The sequence below is a fragment of the Larus michahellis genome, chromosome 6, assembly GCF_964199755.1.
Source record: "Larus michahellis chromosome 6, bLarMic1.1, whole genome shotgun sequence".
NCBI lineage: Eukaryota > Metazoa > Chordata > Aves > Charadriiformes > Laridae > Larus > Larus michahellis.
In genome coordinates this window covers 958,695-978,975 of record NC_133901.1, presented here as the reverse complement: position 1 = coordinate 978,975, position 20,281 = coordinate 958,695, and the positions used below count along the sequence as shown (strand labels likewise).

At 44.5% G+C, this 20,281-nt stretch overlaps 1 protein-coding gene across 7 annotated transcripts in view; it reads left to right on the top strand.

The window, feature by feature from the left end:
- ATP11B (ATPase phospholipid transporting 11B (putative)) overlaps positions 1–18,772 on the top strand; it is a 63,503-nt gene extending 44,731 nt beyond the window's left edge. The window contains exons 26-31 of one of the 7 annotated variants that reach the window (XR_012587766.1): positions 945–1,010; positions 1,369–1,472; positions 2,164–2,329; positions 10,458–10,580; positions 13,665–13,798; positions 17,437–18,125. Coding sequence is in view for 6 of the 7 variants with exons in the window: in XM_074593238.1 (XP_074449339.1) it covers positions 945–1,010; positions 1,369–1,472; positions 2,164–2,329; positions 13,665–13,883 (555 nt within the window). In the remaining variant the exon portion in view is untranslated. Of the gene's footprint in view, positions 1–944; positions 1,011–1,368; positions 1,473–2,163; positions 2,330–6,169; positions 6,256–10,457; positions 10,581–13,664; positions 16,546–17,436 lie in introns of those variants that run through there. The other 6 variants (XM_074593241.1, XM_074593243.1, XM_074593239.1 and 3 more) reach the window with 6 other exon arrangements.
- The last annotated feature ends 1,509 nt before the right edge of the window (positions 18,773–20,281 follow it).

Here is a 20,281-nt window from a genome sequence, read left to right as displayed (position 1 = left end):
TCTGTAACAAGGACTACAACGCTGCGAATCCCGTCCCCTGCCTCCGCTGCACCCACAGGTCACGCTGGGATGACTGGATTGCCTGGCTGCATGTGGTGCCCTGCTCCGGCTCCCGGAGTTCGAGCCGAGGGTCTGGTCGCTGTTCAGTGTGTCAGTGGCTAAAATGGGTCCGAGCCAGCGATGTCCTCGGCCCCCGCTGTGGGACGGCAGCGAGTGTCCGAGCAGCATGTCTGTAGAGAGATGGTGAATCGGCATCCCTGCTTGGTTATCAGAGCTGAGATCTTACTGTTGTAGAACTTGTTCAGAGTTTTGATAGTGTAATTTACACAGGCAAGAGAACGCCAAAGTGACAGATACAGCGTTTTAGAATTGAAGCTTAATTTTGTGTTCACTAGCCTTGAAACAAAGTGTCTTTTCCTTAGAATTTTCTTTGAAAAATACGATGGCACCATTATTTTTGAATTGTAAAATTGTGCTTGGGGTAAAAAAGAACTTTCAGGTGATGCTGCATGTTGAAAATGATCTGGAAATGTTTAAACTCAGTGTTTTGCACTTGTGTTAACATGAATCCCTTCCGCCCAATATCTGCTTTCTATTGGATGCTTATACTTAATGAATCCAATTGGTATCTTCATTTTCCTATTGCTTCATATTACTGTTTTGGACTTTCTTCATATGTCATGTAGCCTTTGTGGTGATTTGTTTTGAACCAAGAAGAAAGATGACTTGTGGTTTGTTAATTTTGCTCTTAGAAGCTGTATTTTTTGTTTCTAGTAGTTTGTGTTCTGTCCTTGCTTTTTCACAATGATGAGTTGTCACAAGCTTATGTCCACAGACTTGTTTCATTAGCGTAGCAGACTTGAGAAGAATCTGACTTACCAGGAATGCTCTTAACTGAGTTTTTTCTTTTTTCTTCCATGATTTTTGCCTTGCCATTTTCATAGATGTTTGGAAACTGGACATTCGGTACTTTGGTCTTCACCGTTATGGTTATAACTGTTACGATGAAGGTATGATGATATACTAATTACTCTCTGTGTTTGGGTATATAGGCAAATATGTAATAGAGCAATAATTTAAAATTGATACAAAAATTATACGGAAGTAATTGATTGGGGGTTGGAACTAGATGACCTTTAAGGTCCCTTCCAACTTGAACCATTCTACGATTCTTGAGGATTCCAGATAAGTGATTTTTATGTTTGATTTCAATTATGGTTAAAATTTTTCTTTGTAGTTCTTGCATGTTACAACCATATTTATTTAGTGTTTGAGCTGAATGTTCCTAAGTACGTTCAGAACCAGGATTTATCGTTTTCTGTGAAGTGGGGGGAGAAAGGAAGGTCCTTGACATTATCTTTGTTTTAGATGGCACTAGAAACTCACTTCTGGACATGGATAAACCATTTTGTTACTTGGGGATCCATTGTATTTTATTTCATATTCTCCTTGTTTTATGGGGGAATTATCTGGTGAGTGGTTCTTTATTATTATTATTATTATATTTTTATTATTATTATTATATTTTATTATTATTATTTTCCTCTCCTTTATAATAAGTGAAGTTATGGAGAAACGGTGAAGTATTATATTCTACCATGTTGCTCTGAATTTTGTGACAGGTGTCAGCAAATAGCTTTCAAACCTAGAGCGGTCACTTGCTTCTGGTGATTCTTTCAGAAACTTGAGCGGTGCTGCCAGGCTGCCCTGTGCTCAGGGACTGGAATTGCTTGTCTCTGCCAGCCTGGGACTACAAAGGTGTTTTTGTTTTTAAAAAGTAGATAGATTCCCAAAGGTGCTACGTAATAAGTAAATGTTTGCACTAGAAATGAAGATGCTGGGGTTTGAATCAGTGATGTGATGTATTTTTGCTTGTACTTGGGGGGTTTGGAGGGATAGGAACGGTGATTGATTTCCTGCAACACCATTTAAAACTAAACTAGAAGGTTTCCCTCTGAAGTTTGGTACCCTCCTCCCCCAGGGTTTCTTTGCAGGTCAGGCCCAACAAATCCCTGGGCTCCTGCGTGGACACCCGCAGGGTAACTCTGCATCCCCAGGGGCTTGTTCCTTGCTGTAACGTACGGATACACTTGAGCCTGCCTGTGCTGTACGTCAGTTTCTAGAAGGTCCTTTTAGTAATTGCCACTTCTTTTAACTTTTCAGGCCATTTTTACATACCCAGGACATGTACTTTGTATTTGTTCAACTGTTGTCAAGTGGTTCTGCTTGGTTTGCCATAATCCTCATAGTAGTTGCTTGTTTGTTTCTTGATGTTGTGAAGAAAGTGCTGTACAGACACCTACAACCAACGAGTACCGAAAAAGCTCAGGTAACGTTCTGCTTTTGTCTCCAACTTGATCAACAGTTAAAAGAATAACGTTTGTTAAAGTCTGTCTTGTAGACTAATTACCTTCCTGGGATATTTAATTATCCTCTTATATTGCTGTCATGCTTAATGCAAAAAAAAAAGTGTTCTCATTTCAAAAGATAATTGTTAATTTAAAATTACAAAAACAAGGACACCATTTTACATGGAAATAACATTTTAACATTTATGTTTAAGTAATTGGTATTAACAATAGCAGAATAATTTATAAAGGGGTCACTCCGTCTTTTGCATCTCAGTTTGCAACCATACGAGAGGATCATATTACACATTTTATACTGCTTTAAAGATGGCAACTTACTCTCATTTTTGTCTAGGTATTAGAAGGTCTCTCTTCAACTGTAATTGGCACTGAATAATTCTTAAAATGTGATGAAAACGCTAATTTTAAAAATTACTTTAGTAGGACTTGTTTTAATTAGTATTTTTTTTTAATCTTGATCATATCACATGGCATGTGATTTGATCATTGATTATGTGATTCAAGATAATTACCCATGTGGCATTTTCACAAATTCGGAGAAGAGGTCTAAAGATATGCTCTGATAATAGAATCTCCCTTTTGCCTGACACAGGCTACAAAAAGTCCTTGAAGTGATTCTGTTGAAATTAGGCTCTGTTAGGTAGGTATCTCATCTGTGTTTGAGTGTTTTCCCCTCTTCAGTGACAGTTACGGAGAAGTCATCCTGACCCATTGTTCTAATAGTTACTGTACGTGCTCTCAGTTTTCAGCATCTTCTTTTTTTTTTCCTGCTGAACTGAAAAGCCTTCTATTAACAGGTTTTTGTTTTATTCATGGTTAGGTTTGTGATCGAGTTAATTTTATCACTGAGAAGTAGCTTGGACTTGCATCTTTTGTCAAAAAGGTTATCTTCCAGTCTTTTCATCCTTCTTCTGTTTCTCCTGTAATTGTCACTATTCCTCATCCTCATCTTGAATTTTGGATTTCACCAGTGGACACAGTATTCCAGCACAGCATACATCCGTGCCAAGTATGGGAATAATGAATCCCCCAGCTGGTTCCGTTTACAAAATAACGTGTTATCCTCTGCATCTTTGTCTCATCTGCAAGTGACTATGTTGCTTTCCTCCAGGGCATTGATGAGAGGTCAAATAGCATAGGGCCAAACAAACTGTGAAGGTGAATGAAGAAGAAAGATAGCCCACATACGGTTCTGTTCTGGAACGTGTGTTTGTGTGTCAGATTGGTTTGCTTAATCCAAATTACGCTGAGCTATGTGCCACACGGAACTCTCAACTGCGTTACAGCAGTACTGCTACCTTCAGCATCTAACCTTGTGATTACTTTGATGGAAGTGCCTGTTGATTTACTTGAGTCATATTACCCTTCTAATTTCTGTGTTAAGAAAAATCCATGTGAGACATTCTCTTAATTTGCCTAGGATCAACATGCTGACAAACCTGTTGCTCGCCAAAATACCCCATTTGTCCCTTTTCAAAACTGGAATACTATCTGCTTTGTCCGGTCTTGGAATTTAGTAGCTAAAAGCCAAGGTAAATAACCACGAGCTCTCAGAAAACTGTTCCACTAGACCTGATAGGACTCTTGATTGCATGGTACTGCACTTTTTGGATTAGAGTCTTGATTTAGGAAAAATTCTATGGGTCATTATACTTATTTATCTTTCATTGTGCCCATATTTATTGAACATTTCCCTTTCCTTCCTTCCTGTCCATCAGCTGTGTCTGGCAGTGTATCAGTCTGCTTCTTGAGGTTTCTTGTCTTCCTAAAGTGCTTGAATTAAAAACCAAAAGGCCCGCATCGTTTTTCCCTAGCTTTATCTGGATACTTCTTGTTGCATTTTCTTGCTTTCTGAATCAATTTTAAAGAATCTCCAGGTTCCGTTTGCTTCCATTACAGTTGTGTTATCAAGGACACAGTTGGGCTTCTTATTTTTAAGGAAGAATCTTAATGAATATTTAACCCTTTCCTGTGGCTATAGCTTGGTTCATAGCCATGAGGATTTTGCTTTCTGCATCTCTAATAGTCACCTTTTTTTTTCCTTATTCCCATTCTACTTTGTCATTTGACAGTGTCAGCATTAGGATCGATGTTTGCCAAAATACTGCCTTTTTCTGAAAATACTTAATTCCTGATATTGCGAAGTCGAGGTATCTAAAACCTGATTTGACCAGAAATGCTTCAGCAGCCGTTCAGTGGTTCTCTGTGTCTGATAGTGAAATCACAGTTACAAACGTATTTGCGGAAAGAGGCACCTGGGTGTTCCTTTCCTGAGGTTTACTCTGTTGGGAATTCCCCCGCTCTGACGTTCCGTGGGACAGTTGGCCCCGCTGAACTCCAGCAGCTCTTCTTGTCGGGCAGCAGTAGACGTAAGTGAAGATGAACGGATGACCAACGTGGCACACTTATTGTCGAGGAGTGACAGAATGCTTCTGCCACCTCATTACCTCTGTTTAAAAATTCTAGTAAATATTTTTCTTTCCGTTTCAAAGGACTTTGAATTTCGGACAGAATGAATTTGAAAAATATCTCTGTCCTAAACACTAAGGAATTCTCTGTGGAAGTCGTCGAAAGGGTGACTATGGAACTTTGTGTATTGCCCTTTTAAATGTGTTTTTCATAGTGTAGGTGCACCCCCTGTATAACTGAATATTTTTAATTATTCATTTTTAATTGTAGGACTAAGTATATTTGCATATTGGGGGAAAGAAAAAGTTTAGTTTACAGTTACTAAGTTTTTATCAGGAGAAGGTAAAGTGTTACATGAACTAGTCACTGATTTTAAAATCACAGCTCTTTCAGTTATTTGTTTCTGTCTGCCATCACTTAAACTCTAAACCGTTCCCAGGAGCAATGAGCAGAACACAGGTTTCTCAACTGAAAATGCTTACCCTGTTGTTTTAATTGTTCAGAAACTAAGAGCCAGACTAGTTGTGTGAGTTACCCAACTTGGTGCTCAGAATTCACTGTATCTGTAGGCATCTGCCTTACTCCGTATATAAGGAACTTGATTTTATATCTTTTATTTAGTATAAGGTCGTAGCATCAACAGTCAATCTGTTAGATGTTAAGTGTAGCGAAGTTATTCATAAGAGAGCAAAGAAATTTAACTGGTATGAGAGCGCAACACGTGAGAAATTCTGCTAAAGATAAACTTTTAAATGTAAGTACTGTTCTATCACAACAACTTTAAAAAAATAATCTGTTCTGTTTTGGGAAGTCAGTGTATTAAAAATTCGACAGGCAAACATGAGTTGACTTTGAGAGGGGTAAATTTGGCTAACTTTACCTTCCTTAATGCACTTAGGGTGCACGTATGCAATTTTTTTTTTCTGTGTTCCAAGTTGGTTTTTTTTGCTGGCCTTAAAGACGTTATTATATTATATTTGACTCGGGTCTGTTGCCCTGAAGTAGCTTCTGGGTAATTTCTGACTGTAGATCTGTTACAGAATCATGTAGGGGGAAGTGGAGGGTAAGGTAGATCTGAATCAAAATACAGATCTTTGGGTAAATACAAATCACGGCATTGTTGAGGGGAGAAGGTAATCCTGAATCAAGCTGTCAGGTAAAGTATAGAGGTGAAAGCGTGTGGGACTTTTTTCTCAGTATGAAAGCTAAGGTACGCTTAAGAGTGGTCCTACCAAACAGTAACTGGCTGTCCTGGAGGTCCCAGGCTTGTGTTCTGTATATGATGTGTATTCCACTTAAATAACAATGTCTTGTCCTGTGTCTTTCTCTTAGAAAATTACTGCTGCTACTTACTGACATGTGTGTTCCATCCCTTCTCTGTCCGATTGTAGATGTACTCCAACAGAGTTGCTTTAAGTGACGAGTTCATCGCACTGCAGCCATTGTCCAGGGCCAGGAATCAGCTGAGCAAAATTAGGTAGAGTAGGAGGGGCAGCTCCTCACCAACTCTTGTGCATGCCGGAGGTCAACTAACCAGTGCGAGAGAGACGGGGAGAGGCATGAACGGCAGTGGGTTGAGAGGGCAATACCTGTAGTGCAGATACGTTCAGTTTGGTTATTTCTTGGCTTTGCTCTGTGTTTTTGAGCCAAATGCTTCTCCTAAGTAGCATGTGTTGGACGTGCTTTTTTAGGATAAAACATCCCTAGCATGATGCTCAACTTTCAGAATACAGATCTAGCTCTTCTTGCATCCATTTTTCAATAACCGCAGTTTCTAGCATGGTTATAACGCTTTTAATTTCTTTATGATCAAAATTAACAGTGCTTTTTGCATGTTGGATAATTTCAGCTTCATAAGGCCGTGACAGGAAGGTCCATGTATTTCAGGCAGCAATTTCTTGTGAGTTGTTTGCCCATTTTTAATTTGCTTTCCCACTTGTATTGAAAGAGCAAAAAATGTTTTAAGTTTGGGTGCGTACGTACACTTGTGCAGCTAAGGCTTTTTGTCTTTGTTTTGTGCATCTATAAAGCGAGTGTTGTTTGTTTTCAATGTGTACAATACGTATTCCTAAAGGCATTTGGCTACAAAGTCCTAGAAAATTATTCAAAAAAAAAAAATAATCAAAGCATACATGTGTCTGTAGGTAAACCATTGTGATTCTGGAACTCTTCAAATGCGCTGAGTTCAGTATGTGAAATGCTGCTTCTCTTTCGTAAGACTGAAACATTCGTATGCATCAATAATATCTCAGCCTGTTTGACGCTTTCTCCAGCGCTTGCCACTTCTATATTCTATAGCAAGAATTAACGCAGAGAACCAATTCCTTTAAAATGTCTTTTTAAGGTGACTGTGTTGTTTAAAAACATGCAAACAGGTGCTAGGAGAACCAGCCAACCTACAATTTGGGGTCATATTTGCAGTTTGTTTAACTGAGGGAAAGCAGGAGACGGGAAGCTGACGTTGTAAACAATGAGCAGAGAGTTATTAGCAGTTAATTGGAACAGATGATACAGGCCTTTTAAAGGGGGGAGACAAAACCTGTGTGCTTCCTCTGAGTGTGTGCTACACCTCTGCAAGGCGTAGCTGGAAGTGGCTCGTGTTTCGCTCTCAGTCGGGCGCTGTGAAACACGTCGGCTTCCATTTCCCAGCACTGCCCGGGGGGGTGCCTTGGTTCCGTTTTAAATCCAGCGCTTACTAGCGGTATACCTCTTGAATTTTAGTAAACTTTGCAACTCACGGGGGAGATGTCTCTGCAAAAGCTTTTACAAGTTAGCTTTTAAAACTCTTAGTTTATCAATGTCATGTATATAAGTTTCCTTTTTAAAACTTTAGATAAATACGTTTCCAGTAAATCACTGTTTTCTCACTGAGTTACTGAAGTGAGTTACGTGGTGCATCGTTTCTACACCAAAGATTTTCTAGCAAAAGATTCTGTTAAACTTTCCAAAATGAAACATGTTTTAAGGGTTGCAAAAACGGGAAATTTGTTCTGTCCATGAGCAACAAATGATTCTGCAAATCCAGTTCTCTTTTATGTCCGTGTTTACACTTGAGTATCTAGTAGTGAGTGAGGTGCCTGAAACACAAGTACCGAGTGCCTTGTACTGTGCGGTTGAAGTTGGAAAGTGCAACAAGAAAGAAACAGGAATTCCGGTTTCTCTAGTTCTTTATTCATAGTCTTCAGGTGAAATTTGGAAGCTGTCCTGTGGATCCTTACCTAAAACAGGAAAAAGGAAAGTCAGTTAATAGATTTCACTCTACTAAATACAAGCGAATTTGGGGTGGAGCCCTGGGTTGGTTTCCGTGGTGTCCGGGGCAGCTGTTTCCCAAAAGCAGTGGAGCAGAGAAAGCTGGGAAAACTGGCGGAAGCTGAGACAGAGCAGCGGCAGGTGGATGCGGCTGTAAGCGGGAATTCTGTCCCGCCTGGTGTGAAATGCCCACCCAGTGACTGCACTGTGGCCGCAGGGGGCGACTAGATTGGGCAGACTTTGGCAGTTTATTGCTGTGTGTTAAGTATGTATGGAAAACCTCAAAAGGTGTATAGCGCCAGGTTAAAGTGAGTTGAGCCTTGTTCTGCAAGGGCCTTACTGTTCCATTGATACGCAAAAGGAGAATACCTCTATGAATGCAAATTAAAAGACAAGCATGACATTACAACAAATTTTTATGTCTCTAGGTTTCAGAGTATGCAAAAATTTTTCAAGTTTCTGTAAAGTACATTTGTGATGTACAGTTAAGAGCTTTGAGGGATGTCTTTTAAGAGTCCAGGTGATTGCTGTGAGTCAGAAATGCAGTTTGTGTGTGCCTCAGACTCTGCCTCTGAACACCCTCGTGAAACTCGGCTGCGGAGGAGCTGGGGCAGAGCAGGCTCGGGGCAGCGGGAGACTGGCCGAGGCTGCTGCTTCCTCTGTTGCCGTCTCTCCTGGGCTGGGAACACGGGAAATACCTATCTTAGGGTGCTAACTGGGCCCCGTTGTGTCTCATTTCAGGTTTTCCTTTGTGAACAAAGTTTTGCGTGTCTATGTATGTATATACGTCGCTGTGCTTTGTAAGAACTGCCGGAAATCTTAAGCCACATGTGAGAAGTGTTGCTCAGACAGATGCGTTACTTCTACTTACTGATGGGGATTAACTGTGTTTAAAGAGTTTTTACCTTTGGACAGTGTGTTACAACTGTACACAATACTAGGGAAATGTAAAACACAAAAAAGGTTTCTTTGCAGGGAAGGCTGGCAGTGCGTAACGTGGTATCCGGGACTCTCAAACCGCAGGGTTTGCCCCCGCACAGCCAGCGCCCCGCTCTCTCCCCTGCTGCGGACCCACGTGCTGTTGTGCCTCTTCCCCTTCGTCCCTGCGCAGACCCGCTGGCCTTGGCTGCCCCAGCACCCCGGCTCTGGCTTTACGCCCTCCCGTGCTTTATTTTTGACTCTAGTTACTGTGTCACAGCATCCCCCTCCCAACAGCTTTCCCAGCTGATCCAGCCCAGGAAGGGAGAACAGGCAGGTTGCTGGTCCTTTTACAGTGTATGTTTTCTGTAAGGAATGCATCATTTCCAAGAAATTCAAGTGCAAACACGCCAGTAAAGTATCCCGGAACATCGTAATATGCTAAACTTTGAACAAGGGTAATCTCTTCCTTTACAGGTGTGTGTTCGTGTTAGCCTGGTGTGGTGCTGGCCTGGTAGCTACTCCATAGGATCTAGCACAGGAAGGGGGGACAAATGAGGGAAGAACAGACTATTTCATACTTATCTTTAGTCACAAAAATGCACGTAATTATTTACCTGAAGATACTTTTGTCTAATGACTTTGAAATAACAAAATAATTTGGCATTTGTAGGTTTATTTGATTCAAAGAGGTGAGGAGTAGAAAACCTAGAAAAATGTTGACAACATAAGTGCTGGTGGAATTGTTAGATGTCAACGTTCTTATACTGTCTTCTAAAATTTTAAATCTAATTGTTTGGGATTTCGGCATATTAAGGGTTAAAGAAAGTGAGCTTTACAGTAGGGAGAAAATTTTAACTTAATTGTGGAATAGTAATAACCATCTCATATATATTTTCTGAAATGTCTGTGTGGCATCAGGCGTGCTGGCGGGTAGTTCCGGGGCTCAGGAGAACAGACCCCGGGGCTCTTAACTCGGTCTGCAGCATTAAACGTGTTTCCTGTTCAGTGATGTCCCAACTGTGTATTTCAGTGTGATTAAACGTTGAGTTGAAATGTCTGTCTTGTGGCACGTAGAATACCTCGTAATAAGACAAACTGAAACGGTCCTTTCTGTTAGAAGGGGGAAACCAAATAGAACTCCAAAATCTGAAATCAGAATCTGGAAATTTGAGCCTGCCTTGGCAGGGGGGGTTGGACTAGATGATCCCCAAAGGTCCCTTCCAGCTCTGACCGTTCTGTGATTCTGTGAAATAGATTTCAAATTTGTTGGCTCTTCGCCTTTTGTAGTCTATGGCGCGCAGAAAGACCGAACCCGTGCAATACCCATGCACTGAGAAACAACGTTTGATCCACCCATTAGCGTGAAAAAGTGCCTCTCTACCTTGTAAATGTGCCCTGTTCTCTCAAGAACAGATCCGTGGAATGAAAGTTCATATACAAATGGTAACTGTTTTACAGCGATGCAAAGCGTGGTGCTGTGTAAGATTTGTTGCTTTTCTGTCCTTCTAGATGGAAGAAGATAAGGGTTCAGTCAGCTCAGCATGTGACTTTGCTGAAAGCAGGCACAGAGGGGAGGACAATAGGCAACTGCTAGATCCAGCTAGCCCGCCCGGCGGGGCTTCCCTCCACTAGGTAGTACTCCCTCTACCCTACCGGCGTGTGTGGCGATATTTCTCTTTGTCACCTAGAGACACCCATGGAGCCATCTCCCAAATACCCATATTTTTGGCATCTGCAGTAAAATTTGCATTATACTTTGGGTTTGATTTTTTTTCCTTATCAAGCTGAATCATTCTTTAATTCTGCACGCCAGTTTCTTTTTGATTTATTACATGAAATGGGCCATTATCATATAAAGTATTATGTTTGTTGTGATCCCGGATCTTACCTTATGAAAATACTTTATTTGCAGCCCAAATGTGCGTAATATCAGATACTTTTCTATACTTAACCAATGTTTTTTAGGCATTGTCTCTCCTGCCTTTTGTTTCCTGAGTGTTTGTTTCAGGTCTTCAGAGACCATTATGCTTTACTGCCTTATCATGCCTGGTTTTACTCTGATATAAAAGTATGATCATAATTGTCTGCCACAGAGAGAAAAGTGAGAAAAGGGACTCTTTAGCATAATACAAATATCTACTGCCTGGAAGGAAGATATAAATACCATGTTCACCAGGCAGTGACAGCCAACATATCTACACATAAAATTGAATTTATTTTTATGTTGACCTCAGTGCTCTCCCAGTATTACTTTGCACTTAACTGTGAGTTTGATAAAACATAAATGTTGTTTCCAGGCTTATGTGAGGTCACGTTTGCTCTTTTTTTTAAAAAGACTAATGTCAGCTTTTCGATAAATTTGTGGTTCAAGCATGATCCTAGCTTTTTGTGAGTATCTGACTTGGGAGGAACAAAGGAGATTGTAGTGAAGAAGAGACAGCAGCCCTCCAAAATGCAGAGCTGCGGGTTCGCTCCTTGGAAGCCAGTTTGGGTTACTCTTGGTTTGTCTTTCTGCCAGGCTTTGAGTGATATCGAGGATTGCCCGCTCGCAGGTCTGTGCTGATTCTAGGGAAAAAAATGTCTGGTCCATCTGATCCTACCTACAAGCACTGTAGTACAGCCTTGTACAGGCGCATAGAGGTATTCGAGATAAAGGGTGGACTGAATATTCTCTTTGAGATCCCCAGCGCAGGAATGTGGAGAGTCTGTTTTGTATCGCTGTGGCCACAGCCGTGAAGATCACTGCGCGTGTGGCAGGGAGCTCGCTGGCTCTCCTCCTGAGAGCAGGTCCCTTCGGCTCTGGGTGACGTCTCGCCTGACGCGCTGTGAGCGCAGGTGAAGGTCCTGTTTGCTGGTACTCAATGCCGCAAATTGTGCTCGTCCCAGTTGTGGTATCTTCTGCGACAATTGTGACCAGAGGTGATGGTCATCGAATAAGCGCGTTTGGGGACTGAGGCTCTGTTGAGGTGAGGTGTGGTGTGGTTTGGTTTGGTTTTAACCAAGGCCCCTTTTAGACCTGTCAGTTGCAGTGCTGCTGCTCCTCTCTCTCAGGTATTTACACAAGCTCGTTGTCACAGTAAACATTCATTTTGTGCCCAGAAAACCTCCCAAGTGAGTGTGAGTTAGTCAGAAACGCGTGTTCTGCCTGCAGTCACTCATGGCTTCCGAGGTCCAGCAAGTGGATCGAGGGCTTCAGTCCGTAATGGTTTCTGCAAGCTCACGCTGGTGTTCTCTGACCGTCCTGTAAGTGTCATGTTGAGCGGTGAGACGGGAAGATCTGGAGGGACCGTGGGGAACGCAGAGCTGAGGAAGGGGCGGGCGTGGAAAGGATGCGTGGAAACACCAGTTCTGCTTGCAGGCTCCCTCCTTGTCCTACCAGTTGGGGTCTTTCTCTTGCATTACCAGATGCCTGTTGTTTCTGTGAGCTGTTCCCGAGAGCTGCCCTTCCTTTGCAGCGTAGGAATTGTTCTGTTGGGAAGCTGTAGTCTCTCCACTTGCCTGAGGAATGTGTCCACTCATAGTGAACCATTCCCATAGGAAGCTCTGAGGTTCTTCGCTTTCCTTGCGGTGTTGGGCAAGTGTGAGTGGCATGAAAGCAACTGGTGTTGGAAGTCAAAGTCTTTAGACCACAGTGAGCAACCTTTGGTGACACGGGGAGAAGTTGGGGGAAGCTCTTAGGTGAGCTGTGTCCTATCATAGGCTTAAGGTGCCTCCTCCCAGATTGCTTCGTTTGTGAGGTGAGGATAATTAACGCTTAAATTAAGCCTTTGTGGTTTTGGCATTTGTTTCAAATTAAATTAAAAAGCATAGCCACACTCCATGTTTTTATTTCCTTTTGGAGAGGATACTGAAGTCAGTTTTGGATACGTTAGATTTTAGTTATGCTGTGCTTGACTGGCATGCAAAATAACGTGGAGGAGCACAGTGATAGATGGCGCTTAAAACCAAAGCAGTAATACAGAGAAGTACGGGTTTGTTTGGGTCTGTTTCTTACCTACAAAGAATGAGCAGTAGGAAGTTTGTTGTGCTAATGTTGGATTATTCTTCGTGCTGGCATGAACGTGACCGAACCTTTCTAACATCAGCCTTCTTTGCATTTAGATAAAAGATATTCGCAAAATCAGCAATGTGCTTTTGTTCCTTACCAAGCCAAGGGCATCTGTGGTAGTGATGTGATGTAAATTATTATCGGAAGTTGCATTCTGCACTTCTTGAAGCAAAAATGCTACTTGCGGTCAGATTGCTGCACTGTGTTCTGCAGCCCTGGTCTGAAGCTTTCTCTTGATAGATTTCCCTTAAAATCAGGCAGACCCGCAGCTTGTACAAATCGTCGTGCCTGCGCTGGGGTTAATCAGGGCCTCACAGCTTAAACTGCATGGTGCTCTGCTCCAGAGGTTCGTTACAGCCATAATGGGGAGAGAGTTGCCGACCGATGTATTGCTAGCGTTAAGCAGAGATGGTGCTAAACGATTTCCTTACGCTCACCAAGGCTGCATTCAAACCTTGCGAAGATCACATTTTAGTGTATATAGACCTTAAGAAGCGTTAATAACATGGTGATGTTATTCATCACTGTAGTTCTCCTATAAAATTGAAAAATATTCAACACTCAAACTTTACGAAAACCTGCTTTTCCTAAGTGTTTTCTGATAAATCCTCATTGCTAGAATCTGTGAGCACTGACTTTTTTTTTTTTCTTTCCTTTCCTCCTTCCAGCTTACTGAGGCAGGTTCAGGTATCAACTGCTTGGACTCCGTGTGCTGCGTCTCAGCTGGGGAAGCAGCAGGCGCATCTCTTAGAGGAGTGCTGGAGCGAGTGACGGGGCGGTGCGGCGCCGGCCGGCCCAGCAGGTGCGGCATTTCCCTCGGCGGCCTCTGCTGCAGGCGCCTCTCCTACAAACTGGAGCCCGAGGAGCCCGCGGCCATAGATGTCTAGTGAGCCGGCTGCAGGCGGTGCTTGGCTGAGTAGGAAACGCAACTCTTTACTGTACTTTTTTCACCCTAGAAGATTAGTTTCTTTTTCTTCTTGAGTGCTTTCTTTTGGGATGGGGAGGGGGAAAAACGGTTTTCAACGGATTTCTGTTACAACATTTAGTTTGGCTTACTGCGAGTCCTTGTATCTGTCGTAATTTCTCTTGATTTGTACACTCTTCTCTTTGGAGAATCAAGCCTTGCTGCTGTTTTTGTTCTCCTCTTTATGATTATTTTTTTTTCCTTTTGCCTTCACGAATCAGGAGTTTGTAAAGTCGAAAGACTTTTCCCTTTGGTTCTTGATGTACAACCTCCAAATATTTACCTTGGAGCTTGCATTACTCCTGAAGATATACAAAAGGCTCACACTCCCCCGCTTTAAATAGAACTTCATTGTTAGATGGAGAGTCTTTAACTCTTTCAGCCATTGATTGATATGAAGATGAAATATTTTTGTAGTATAACTTTTATAATCTATTTCTAAAACCAGAGTAATTGACAGAACAGAGCCTACGGGTTCTAAGAATTTTAAACTTTTTTTCGGTTCTAGAGGGTATATTGTCAAAATCATGTGTGCCATTCCAAAGTATGTGCTAAATAAATCTTTTTCCTTCACAAACCATGTGTGAAACACACTTCAATGGGATAAAAGCACATTCGAGTAATCGAATACGTGTGAAGAGCATCGCTGAGAAAAGCTCTCACTAAACCTGCCGATGTGCCACCTCCCCACTTCCAAACAAAGAGGGCTCGCTGCCAAACACGCAAATATTTGGGGGTAGAAATACAAACAGTCTTTTGTACATCGTAATCTCTCTGCCTGTGAATGATATCATGGTCCTTCCCTGGTCAAAAGCCAAACCTGAAAAAATTGCACGTCACGCAAACTCGTTTTGCGCTGGCGCAGCGCTCTCTCTTGCGGTGAAAGGTTGTGATATCATTCGCGCGGTGCCGGGTCCTGCGGGGCCGTTCCCTCTGACGGCCTTCGTGGGGTCTGGTGCTGCCCCTGGCAGGGACCTGCGCTGTGGGACCCCCCGGCGCCCGCTCCCGCCGGAGCAGCGTCTCCGCGCTCCGTCTCTCCTGCCGGCCATACGGGATTCCTTCCGCATCTCTACAAACCCGGGCTGTCATAGTGCAAAAGGTTTCACTCCACCTGAAAAACGAACTGTGATCATTAAGTACATCTTTAATTCAAACTCTTGCTGTATAGAAAGCGGGCATGATGTATAAATAAACAATTCAATAGAATTTTTAATCTACAAGGTGAGCATTTAATTGGTCTAAAAATCAACATTTTGGTAGCAGTTGCTCTAAGGTGGTTTTTGGGGGCTCTTTCTGCTTCTCTGTAAAACTGTGCTTTCCAAATGAGGAACTTCTCATGCTATTTTTTTTCATTTATTGTTATCTAATTAGGGCAGATTTTTAGTTAACACTTGCCTTAGTGACATGTAGCCTTACAAGGTAGGTATTCTGTTTTATTTTCTGCAACGCGTTCACATTTCTGCAGTTTCCTCTTTTTGTCCACTCTATTTTTCCTTCCTTAAGAACTTACCAATATTTATTGAAGGTAACTCATATTTGACAGAACATTAAACACTTTTTGAAGACTGCTTTTCCTCAGGTGTCTTGTCTGCTTACCTCACGTAATTTTCAGACCAAGTTGCATCCAGCCGGACCACTTCAGTGCTGCCAGAACACAGAAGTTAGTGTTACCTTTAATGAATATGCAAAACTCTTGGTGCTACACTAAGGGCTTGAAGTTCTGTAGTTTTTGCTTCTGCCTCTGGCTGAAATTACCCTAAACCATCTTCTGTCCTCGCTTAAATTAATGTACAGTACCACTAGAAAAGCCATTATTTTAATTTCAGTCTTATTTGTTTTCTCCAACGGCTTCAGTTCCATCCCCTCAGCGTTGGCCCTTAAAGCCTCGTCTAAACCTCAAGGCACTAAGACTAATTTTTCCCCGACACTTTCCTGGTAATCCATGAAAGTCTTTGTTTATTTTTTTTAATGTACTAATTTCTTCAGTCACATGAGGCAGTTAAAAATTGTTAAATACTGAAGGTACAGTTAAGAAATCTATTTGGCGATGGTAAAAATGCTCGTAAAATTGTTTAGCCTTTGTTCATGAGCTTGAGCTGCTTCGATTTTTACCTAAAGCTGCCACCTTCGAGGCTTACGCAGTCCCAACCAGGACCGTCTTTTGCGTCCTTGTGCTGTAGACGATGGCTTCTTACTCACCCAGGAGGCGGCTGAAAGTAGTTCTGTTGAACAAAGTGATGCTTCTAAATAGGTTTTGTGAGAGAGCGCTGCAGAGCGACGAGCGCTGTTTTAACTAATGCTGCTGGAGCGAGCTCGTCTTGTGTTCTGCGCTCCCCATGTTCTGTCAAATATGATATTCTGTCAAACACGATAACTGACCCTGAAATCAAACGTCATCTCCAGTTTTGATAGAAACTTAGATCAAAGCTGTACAAATGCTTGGAGTAGCGGGCCACAGGTATATAGTCTCTTGTTCTTAACTTTCTGCTTGCGAGATATATTCAAGAAGTATTTTCTATAGCTCCATTCACCAGTTAGAATGTAAAATGTGTGTTGTGGTGTGATAAAATGTATTTTTGTCTGTCTGTTCCATTACGTTGTCTGTCAACTTGTCAGTCACTGTGAAGAGTGCTGGATCACACACGTCCCTGTACCCCAGGACTCCCCTCCCAGCTGTCCCCTCTCCCGCTCGTGGTGCCCGTGGCAGGGCCCCCGTGGGCAAGTTCTGAACAAACAGCAGATTTCTGACAGAGGCACATTTGGGGGATAAGATTTTTATATTTTGATTTCCTGCCTTCCAAAATTCATTTTTTTCAGCTTTTCACATACAGCCATAATATTGTTCAACCAAGAACAGTATGTATTCCTAAGCGGTGATCTGTCCCCAAGGGGAGGACACTGCGGGACGCCGTCCCCAGCCAAAGCTGAGAGGCGTTCCCTAGTTTTCCCGATGCCCTAAACCGTCGCTTGAACTCGGCAGTAAGGGCTGAGATGGGGTGATGCCCTCGGCAGCGGGATGTTTGACACGGAGCGCGGTGAACTGGGATCCCCAGTTATATCTGCATGTCCCACGGGGCTTTACTGGCCGGGGGCTGGCTCGGCTGGCGGCAGTCACGGTGCCTGCGTGACACGGGCAATGGCCAGGCTGCCCTGGGGCAGAGCGGGAAAGCTTGAGCTGCAAAAGTGGCCGGGAAACCTCTGCTCGCCTCAGTTCACAGTGATGAAAAGATCTGTAGGTGCGAGTAAGCGCAGAGAGGTAACTACAGGATTGTTAATACATGGTCGGCACCATTAATTGTGGCAGGTTTTCAAAGGTTTGAATGACTTGCAGGCGCCTGCCTGAAATCGATGGATTAGTCCTTAAGAGAGTTACGTTTGCCTAACCTCGGAGCCCTACTTCTGGCTCTCAGAGCTCTCTCCTCACCTCGAGGTGTCGGTTGCCAGTCAGCCAAACTTTTCTCTTATTGTTGCTTTAGATCATGGAGTTCATCGGATCCCTTCTATGCCAACGACAGAAGCATCTTGACTCTCTCCACAATGGACTCGGCCACTTGTTGACAGGGACGTTTGTAGCTGGCGCGTGGAAGGCGGGTGGTGTCACGCACCCACCGCGGCCCCGAGGCCGGCTCACGCCTGAGCCCTGCCCTCGGAAAGAGGAGCGTGACTTCTAAACGCACGCCGCGGCTTGTCTTGTGGCTGGCAGGGCTCGGCTGGACAGCAGTCGCTTCCAATATTTTTTTTTCTAATTATATCCACAAACTGCTAAATTATTTTTTGTAAGGAACGCTTTTACCTCCGACCATTTAATCTTTTCGTTACCGTATGAGCGGTTGGAATGCTGCCGTTGGCAGCGGAGATGCCAGCGTAGCGCAGTGACAAAAGCTTCCTTCTCCCAAATCGGAGTGAGCCAATAGAACTGATTTTGCACAATGAAACTATAAAAGTTGCGTTTTTCACGGTGACGCTTCAGTTGAAACACACACGGGTTAATTCTGAGCTGTCCCCCACAGACGCTGCCTTAGCAGTTTGCAAATCAACTGTGTTATCTCCACGGAGGGTTACTGTAGTCTCCGAGCAATCAGTTTGGTAATTTTTGAGAGTTAAATACAATTCAGATATTTATGCTGGTGTATGAATGGTTTAATTAAAGTTTAATTCAGAAGGCAGTCGTCTTCTATTATGCCCCGTGTGTTCTGTTAACAATTCTTGATCTTGACATGGAAAAAGCTGTAAGAATTGGTGGGTTGTGCAGAAATCTCACTAGCATAAATGTTTCGAATTATTAATCCTTTTAAAGTTGGGGAATTTTTGCATGTTTTATTCTTTTTCATGTATTTTTATTTGGGCGTGTTGTATGTTGAAGATACAATTAATACGCAATTATCTTCCTCTGTCTGAGGGCTGTGGGTCGTCAGTGGCAGTGTTTTGGTACCCGAGCACGCCAATAAAAACCAGCGGCCGCGATGGCGCCTTCCATGGTGCATCTGGGGGTGCCGCCCTGGTCCCTGCGCAGACGGGTCTGGGGGGTGGCACCCGTTGCCTGTCCCCTCTGCCAGGGTGACCGAAGCTGCTGGTGGCTTTAGAGGGGGGGATCAGTGGAGGGGCCGGGGGCAGAGCGGTGCCTCGGCTGCGGCCATTGTCACGGCGGAGGCTGGTAAAGACGCTGCTGCCGCCTCTGGCCCCGTGTTTGGGCCCCAGCTGGAACTTGGTTTCTGACCCTGACTGCCCATCGCTAATGGCAGACAGTACAAGATGTAAAGCTGTGTATGACAATTACCTCTGGGTGGAATAAACTAATTAAACACAGACGGTAAAAAAACATCTACCAGAACTTCTGTAATAAAGAGGCGGTTCACCAGTATTGGTGGTTTGGGTGGGAAGGGACCTTAAAGCCCCCCCCAGCGCCACCCCCTGCCCTGGGCAGGGACACCTCCCACCAGCCCAGGCTGCTCCAAGCCCTGGCCAACCTGGCCTTGAACCCCTCCAGGGATGGGGCAGCCACAGCTTCTCTGGGCAACCTGGGCCGGGGGCTCACCCCCCTCACAGCCAACAATTTCTGCCTGAGATCTCATCTCAGTCTCCCCTCTGCCCGTTTGAAGCCATTGCCCCTCGTCCCATGGCTCCCCTCCCTGCGCCCGTGCCCACTCGGCTTCGGTGCTGCCTCCCAGGCAAGTTATGGGCAAATACTTGTTATTTCCCAATTCAGGCAGCCGCGCCCCAGTATGACGCCCCGGAGCACCCCCTGCTATGGTCACCCCGGGCTCCTTGCACCAGGGGATCCGCGTGCTCCCGCCTGGCAGCGGCTCTGCTCCCCCCTCGGACCGCTGCCGTTGCCCTTCTGGGGGCACTGCGGGGGTGCGCTGGTGATGGGCCGGCGTTGATGGTGGGCCGCGTGGCTCTGAACCCCGGGCTGCGGCTGGGGTGTGACGGTCCCGCGGGTCAGGGCAACGTCTGTGCAGGACAGAACCGGCCACCGCAGCCTCGGGTCTGGCACTTGCAGCTCCTGAGGGTTTTGTCCCGGGCACGGAGGAAAACCAGCTCGCAGACTGGTTCAGCGGCTCAAAAAGGGAATTAGGAAACGGGAGAAACAAAATAAAAATAAAGCAAATTTTCCTTTTAAATCAGTGCTGAGGCCAGCGTTTGTAGCGCAGGTCTGGACCGTGCCTTCAAATGCGGCGAGGCTCGGGCTTGGAGGGTTCAGCCCTACTCTGGAGCCCTGCAGCGAGCGCCCGGGTCATTAAGACTCGCTGCTAATTGAGCGACCACACACATAATCATGCCTGCTCCGTGTGACGGGTCCGGCCGTGTGCCACCTCCGGCCGCGTGCCACCTCCGGCCGCGCACAGCCCGGGGCCTGCCTGCCAGGGAGTAAACTGGTTCTCACCCCCAGGCCCCAAAAAAACTTACCTGGGGACACAGCAGCAACAGCATCCATTGGGACTGCACCCGCCCCTGTAACTTTCTTGGTAGCTCATGTCTGTAATAGTGACGCCGTTCTTAAACTAATGGTTTTCTCCGTAGTCGTTTCCCATTCTGAGTCTTCATGCCGCCAGGGGTGCCTGGGAAATACGGATTTGTTTGAAATGCTCCTGTCAGATCTCTGCTGTCCCCGTCCCGTCTGAATCACAGCGTGTCACTCCCCACAAGCGCCTGTTTGTCCGTGTCAGTCCTTCTGTCCATCTGTCCCCCGGCTCCTGTCCCACAAACGGGGCGAATCCTGTGCTTTGGGCCACAGCCCCGCTCCAGGCGTTCAGACTGGCGGAGCTCTGTGCGGGTCGCAGGGCTCTGGGCTCTCGCCACACCAACACGTCGATTGTGTTT